Here is an 8,022-nt window from a genome sequence, read left to right as displayed (position 1 = left end):
TCCGAGTCCAGGCTCTCCCGCGAACGACCGATTGGATGTTCTCTTTGGGGTCTCCTCTCCATCTCCTCCTCGTAAGAGTACCGATCCGGGTCGGATCTACCGAGTGGTGCCGAGCGGACTTCAGGTTCCTCTGGGTCCCGACAGCGCCACTGTCGCAACGGGGGTGGGTTCCGTTTCGCCACGGCGACCACCGGTTGCTCAACCTGCTTCTTCCGGTTTATGTTGGCGAGGTTCTCTTTTTCCAGCCGCTCACGCTCCATGGCTAGGAACTTCTCTTTGGCATCCTGGAAGCGCTCCAGGGGTGAGGCTGGTTCCTCGGTCGACTTGAGGGAGGGTGACCGCTGACGCTGCTCCGCGATCTTCTTCCGTCGTTCCACTTCCGAGGTTGGCTTCCTGTAGGGATCCACCTTAAGGGTTTCGTCTGGGGGTGTTTGTCTTCGGGGCTGCTGAGAGAGTCGCTGCGTCGGGAGCGTGGGAGTGGGTGGAGGTCCAGGTCCGAAGTGGGGGTCTGCTGTCGGGAATGATCGAAGCGTCGTTTGTAGGGGTCCTGGTCTGGGGTCACGGCGTGGCTCTGAGAGGCCGGGGTCGATTCCAACCCGCTGCTCGGTTGTCGTCGGACTTTCGGCAAGTAGACTTCGTTGCTCCGCCAGGAGGGGTTCACCGGTTGCATCAGGAACATCGGCTCTTCTGTCGCTTCCACGTTCCAGTCTTCATCTGAAATCAGAAAAACAGATGCATCTGTTAAAGAATTAGTTGAAGTTTATAGAATGCCGCAAATTGTGGCTCACGCAAGAATTTTACAAAAATTAAAATTAGAGTTCTACAAATGCGTAATGTGATTCAGAAATTTTCACTCTAATCGGCTCGTCAGCCGACAAAATGTGATGATACAAAAACCGAAAATGGTAAAAACAAATAATTTCAGGTGTAAGGCGTAAAATTTTAGGTGGAGTGAATACATTTCAATTCTTTAAGCTACTCCGTATACAATGTATTTATAAGTAATTAGAGTACAACTTCAAAAAGAAAAAAAAAATTAGGATTTCAGAAAATCCCGATTTGAAACTCCAATTTCTGTGTTCTGCAACCAGAGCTGTTTTCTTAATTTGCTGTATTGCACGTCTTAACCTTTATTCCAGATCACTTTACATGCATAGCTCGCTTGCAGTAAAAAAAAAAAAAAAAAAAAAAAAAATTAGCGTTAGAATAATTGATTTAATGACAATGACAGGACGCAGATATTTTAAAGAATTTTTCCATTTGTATAAAATAATGGCACATGTAAATGTGTAAAAAAAGCTACCCCGACAAAATCCTTGTTTGATGCGAAAGCATTCCGAGGTCAGTTTAGCAGGTACATACTTTAGTCCGATACCCTGAAAAAAAAAGTTTACTGGCTTTATAGACAAACCAGCCGTTCTGGGCTCAGAGGCCGAAAGTTGTGGGTGTTGGGGCCGTAGCTTCAATTTCTCCGGGTGCTACGCCCGGAACTTTCGGTCTCTGATCCCGGAACGCGGACGGCGCGAGCTTAAAATCTTGTCACAAGTTCTTGGACCTGATAAAATTATATTCTGAGATTTCCGTTTATTTGTCGAGCCTAATTTTAAGTGGGCGAAAGTCAATTTCCAGCGATCGGGAGATGGTCCTGTAATCAAACGACTGATTGAATTAACACCGAAAATTGAGCGACGAGCACCAGTGGCGTGGCGTGCTCTGCGATATATCGATCGTTATGCCGTTTAAATCTATGGAAAAGGATCGATAAACAAGGTGTTCGCAGCGAACACATTGATAATCGATTCTTTACCATAGGTTTAAACGGCATGACAATCGATACATCGCAACTCACGCCACGCCACTGGCGAGCACCGTATCAATGGAGCACGAAGCTGAACAAAACCGCATGACATGCTCAAGTGACTTTTGGTCTATGGACTGCTCTTCTGCTCCCGGTGCTCGTCCCCCGTGGAGTGTGACTGACGGAGCATTACTGTAACGAAACGGTTAACGTGGACAGCTCCTCCACTGGCCGCTCTGGCCGCGATAGGGCTATCTGCCATGCTGTCAGAATTTCATCGAAACTATCGAATAATTAAATATTAAAGAGATAAGTTGCTCGAAATCTATAACCTATAATATACTGATGAATAAACTCAGGTAAAATACAGAAACAAGCGGGAGAGCTTTTTTTTCAAATTTTCCATTGGACGAAATCTCTAGCTAATGAGCAAATCATGCAGCATTGCGGCTTGTTCGGATTTGAATTTGGGAGTTCAACTCGACCGATATAGTCGCAATTGTTGAGTATTCTGGCGCAAAAAAGAGAGGCTCTTCTCTTCTTTGATAAAAAAATATAGAAAAATATAACATAGGAGACTAATCATCTTACAGATTTCAATATGTGTACAATAGAGATGTGAAAGTTGGTGCGCTGTATCTATCGATTTATATCGCACCCATTTCGAGCATCAGCGGACTGACTATTGAAATTGGTGGATAAAGGTATAGACAATGAAGACATAGGGAGTGTGGAGCGATCCTATTGGTTGAAACGGGTGGTTCCTATAGACAAAGGGAGAAAACGATAGACAAACTGTCGGGTCTTTCGTGGGTTGCCGTTAGTTAGTCTATTACATACCTCCTTTGTCCATTGCAACCACCTCCTCCACGAATAGGATCTCTCCGTGTATCTTTTCGTCTCATTTGTCTATAGAATGATCTGTTATCAGAATGACCACTCATAACGGGGACGGAACGTTCTACGGAAGAGAATTCTAGTCTTGGAACTTCAAAATGCTTCAATTTTGGTGGAATGTATTTGAAGAAAAATAATAAACAAAAAATTGGGTGCTGGTGATTCATTTCTGGTGACTGATCTTCAAAGCACGCAGTCTTTGATTTTACACCATTTGTAGATCATTTATAGATTTTTAGAGCCAAATACGTCCAATTTTGAGCGTTTGTTACGCAAACACCAAGCTGCAGCACAGTAAAAGCACAAACTATGAGAGAAAAGATTGAAGTGCTTCGGATATCATTTTTTACCCGGAACCACCTTAACATATGTACAATTTCATTCCCATTACATTTGTTTTAAAACATTTCTTTTTCGTCAATTTAAATAAGAATAATCCATGCAGAGTGTGTAAAAATTTAAAAATCATGAGTTGTAAAACGCTGACTCCGCGAGTTTAAATATTAGAGCCTAAGACACAGCGGAGCGGCATGCAGCCGGCGCGAACCGGGCACTGGCGCCTACAAACCTAAAGGGATACTTCAAGCATTGCGGCGCGCGGCGCATCAAGCAACTATTTCAAAACAGAGGCGTTGCAAAGTATCATACGAAATTTGAAGGCGCTCCAACTTATCAAGAATGACAGGCGTCCTTTAAGAGTACGGAGCTTCCCTCTCAAAATAAATCAAGATACTGCGGCACAAAAAGAGAGCGGTAGTCCAAAAACTCTCTAAGCCCTAGCATGTTTATTTCATAACGTTTAGCATAATTTTTGAATTTCATTGGAGGAAAGGTGACTCAATTTAGGCAGATACATTCTTGAGTATGTCGTCAGGAAGATTTTATTTTGAATCAAGAAAAAAATTTGCTGAATTAAAGCGGATATCTGCTTGAATCAGGCTGCTTGAATAATCGGCCCGCTGTTTTGATGGTTGAAACAAAACTGTGCAAAAATCCGGATAATAACATTGACTGAGAACAGCGTGGCCATTTCAAAGGGAGTATTCCAGTTTTTTTTAAAGATGGAAGATTCGTCCTTCCTCCATGAGCAATATGCCGCTGGTATGGAATTCATTGATATTTCAAGGTGTTTTACTTTCTTTTAATGAATAACGGGTATTTGCTTAAAAGTTACAGACAATTTTGCATCATAAATAATGCTTTATTAAACATCATAAGATAATTTACCGCGATGCCTACGAAAGGGGTTGATCAAAATTCTTAGACAATTTTCTGAGGCATGATGGAAGTGCACTGTCTCTAATTTCAACGTTTTAAATTAAGTTCCTCGCATATTTGCATTTTCACTTTTGTTCGCCTGGTCTTGATTTACTTCTGTCTCGTAGTGTTAATTTGTTCTCACCTATCCAGACTTCACGCTTCGAGTCACCGCGCAAAACGCCGATAAGCCACTGTTGCCGGAGAGACTTTGAAAGTAACAAATTTTCCTGAGAGGATTTTCATCGCACAATTTTCAGTTTCTGACATAGAGGGGGCTCTTGACAAAAAACGCACTAATGGCAAGTCGTTTAAGAAGTACTTCCTTACAAATTCTACCCATCAGAGAATTTGACTCCTTCTCATTGAATGTCTAAACTGTCACCGGAATGACGAAATTGCAAGTGAATGGGTGTGTTGAAAAAAAAAAAAAAAAAAAAAAAAAAAAAAAAAAAAAAAACGATCAATATTCGGGTAAAAGAGTTAAAATTGTATTTCTCCAAAATAATGATACTGCAATTTTTCAGACACGGATCGTCGTAGCACAGCGTCACGCGGACTCGAGCTCCTTACCTCTATGCAATAAGAGCAGTTCCACTAAAACATGTTCCTGCAGTCCGAAGAGCTGCAGTTTTCACTACCACTTTACTGCACATCTATAATTTTCGAAATTACCATGAGGTCCTTGTCAATTTAAAAAGGAGAAAAAAAACTCATCACATCATGCCGGTCGATGTTTTTATTTTTATTTCGGGAGAGCGGTTCCGAAAGTTAATGCAAAGTGAAGCCCACAGGAAATCGTCCAAAGTGACCGTCTCCACTGCGAGCGAACTTTCGCTTCTTCCACGCATTAGTGTCCCAACATGAGAGCGGCGACGTGGTATGACCGCAAGACCGCAAGTTCACTTTTCAGCGCCGAGTGAGATTCCCCCAAGATCCGACGCGACGTATATACGGGCGGCCTGGAACCGACCAATACAGATCAATCCTCATCAATATTCAGTTAATGAATGCCCGTGGCTGTGTATATGGATGTTGCGTCTTCGGTCCTCGTTAATTTCGTCCTGCGCCCCCCCCCCCCCCACCCGGTCTTCCCACCTTCCTAAGGCCTCCGGCTCGGGCCCTCGCCGTTCCGATAAAAGTGAAATTCGAGTTATGAACTTGCTTTAACGCGTTCGCATCGTCACCGCTAGATGCCAGCTCTGTCGCGCAGCCAAAATGTGAGACAATGTTGCCGTCCGATGGCTGAGCTGTAAGTTTTTCGATGCGAAACGGGGGAATTTAGGAGCGATTCGGCGGCTACGGCGAGAATTTTGGCTCGATGAACTAGTTGCGATTTGTTTCCGTTTGCCGTGTTTTATTGAGACACTGGATTACTAGATTGGAGATTTCACCCACAGCGAGTGAAATTTGTTTGAGTGCCAGTGAGGAATCTCGCTTTCGATGCACGCATGTTTCCCATGGTTCTAGGTGGCTGTCGTGTCACTCAAAGCTTGTCCTGAGATAAGTTCGATGCATAAGATCGTAGGAGTCTTGCATGAAATGCATGCTCATAGGAAGAGATACCTTGATACCGCAATTTTTCAAAATTAGGCTCTTGGTAGTATTACTTAAATTAGATTATTATTTTTTATGGGCGTTTTGCTACAAGAAAACACTTGAAAATGTAAAACTAATCCGTAGTTATGATGCACTTGAAAAAAAAGCTCCGGGGTATGTAGACATACCGTCCGTTCCGGGCTCAGAGGTCGAAAGTTCCGGGTGCTGGAGTCGTAGCTTTGATAGCTCCGGGTGCTACACATGCAGCATCGAACAGATATTGAACAGATTACAACGCGATATAATAAACTTGTGAATTTAGCGAACAATGCCATCATTATTATCATATACCATTATCATGGGAACATCCCGATCAAACGATCCAGGGATACAGAGATCAGTCAGTGGAGTGGCGCTTTTATTAATATAGATCCTTGTGTACTCTGCTGATGACGATGCGTAAAAAAAGACATACCAAGCCACAAGCCCCACTTGCCTCTGCGGCGCCTGTTTCATGCTCGAGTGTGCGTAACGCGGCGATAGTAATCAAATTCGCATAACGTTTAACTGTGTATAATTGGAAAACTACTCATAAATCAAATGCATAGACTTGGACTGGTAGGATCTAATCAATGGTGCGATGGATCATGCCTAGCGTTAGGTAAATAAAACAAACGGTGTTCCGTTCAGAGAGGGCCCGGCCTTCATATGCGAGAATTACATTAAATAGAGTTTAAAAGTGTCAGAGAGAAACGTTTTTGGCCTAGGAATCTGAAGTTTTCGGTGACATGAATCGAGTTTAAGTTCGACGTACCAAAGTTTTAAATGGACCACATGCTGTGAATTGTATCCTTTACTGAAAAATTAGATTATTTGAACCGACATTGGTTCCTGCGACCAAAAAATGGTAATATACAATGTGCATGATCCGAATTTCTGTCCACACATTCGAAGTTATTTCTTTTCGCGGATCACTGGATACATTGTTCACTAAATCACTATCGGCAGAAAACTGTATACGTTTGCCAGTTTTGTAAGTTCATCAGTAACTTTGAGCATGATAATGAGAAGAAAACCCGATGTATTTTTAACATTGAAAAAGAACCAAAGAAAATACAAACAACAACAAAGCTGTTTTCCTGTGTTTAAAATTAATGTCCAATTCGAAACATAAGGTGTATACCAGCTATTGAATTCCAAGCAAAAGAGTTCGTCTTCTGATATGTCACGTACATAATCCCTTTTTCAAGCGGTGAAAGCAATTAGACGTGAGGGATAAATACAATTGCAGGTTCCATTCGCGAATAAAGAAACTTGAGAAGTTGCGAGTTGAAGTAATTCTAATCGTTCTCCATCGATGCCATTTCTCAGGGCAAATCATTTCGACTTCAACAAATTACTAAATAAAAGTGTTCTGCTTCTCTTTAATTGTGTGACTCACAAGATCCAACGCATGTGCAGAGCATTTCACTTATCAATGATGAAGTCGGACGGGGAAAAACATCATTCTGTAAGTAAATAGATGTCATTAAGGAATTTTGTGTGTATTGGAGTGGAGAAAGCAAGCAGAGCCGGATTTACACTGCACGAAATAATTGGTCTGAAACTCTACATACTTATAATTGGAGCAGCCCCCCGCATTAATGGGATTTTAGGGGGACTGTGGAACTCTTCGGAAAATGTAGGAAAATAAATGAACTCATTAAGTGCACAACACGACGATATTTGACAGACTATATAACTTACTGTCTAATGGAATCGATAAACTTATTTGAAGGCTCTACTTTGATTGTGTGATTCGGGCACTAGACTATTCGATGACTTCAGCGCGCTCCATAGACAGATTTGGATTGCATTTTGCGCAAAAAGGAACCAGGAGCATTGCAATGTTGCTATGATTGTGCCAGTGGCGTGGCGTGAATTGCGATATATCGATTGTTATGCCATTTAAACCTATGGAAAAAGATCGATTATCAGGGCGTTCGCAGCGAACACCTTAGTAATCGATTCTTTACTATAGCTTCAAATGGCGATATATCGATAATCGATCCTTCACGCCACGCCACTGGATTGTGCAACTTAATCCATTGCAACATAACTATTGAAATAATGAAAAATGTGAAATTTACACGGTAATTTTTGTCGTAAATTTCCAATTTTTATAGCGAGTAAAATAAAAATTGTTTATAGATAATCAGGTTTTTCTCCCAAGACAAAATAAGTTGCACAATCTTAGCAACATTGCAATGCTCCTGGTTCCTTTTTGCAAAGTGCAATCCATTTAGTAACTACGTCATTCGTTCGATATAAAATCGAAATCTTGGTTCAAACCATAGGTATCTAACATATCTTCATGTAAAAATTCTTCATGCGTTAATTGTGTTGATTTATTCAAATTTAGTCATTGATCGGTCATAAATCAATTAAAGACTCATTATACTCGAAAACTTTCGATTGTAAGAAACACTTGGACGCATTTTACCACCATGGCGCAAAGGGCGCGAATAAGCGCAAATCAGAAACAAAGTTCT

General features: G+C 41.7%; 1 protein-coding gene across 1 annotated transcript in view; it reads right to left on the bottom strand.

The window, feature by feature from the left end:
- Positions 1 to 262: 262 nt before the first annotated feature.
- The window catches only part of LOC109035399 (uncharacterized), a 69,684-nt gene continuing 61,924 nt past the window's right edge, over positions 263 to 8,022 (bottom strand). Inside the window, exon 2 of the mRNA XM_072299477.1 lies at positions 263 to 714. Within this exon, the coding sequence (XP_072155578.1) occupies positions 263 to 714 (452 nt within the window). The remainder of the gene's footprint in view (positions 715 to 8,022) is intronic.

The sequence above is a fragment of the Bemisia tabaci genome, chromosome 4, assembly GCF_918797505.1.
Source record: "Bemisia tabaci chromosome 4, PGI_BMITA_v3".
NCBI lineage: Eukaryota > Metazoa > Arthropoda > Insecta > Hemiptera > Aleyrodidae > Bemisia > Bemisia tabaci.
Note: the sequence above shows the minus strand (reverse complement) of the source record. Positions and strands in the feature narration are given on the sequence as shown.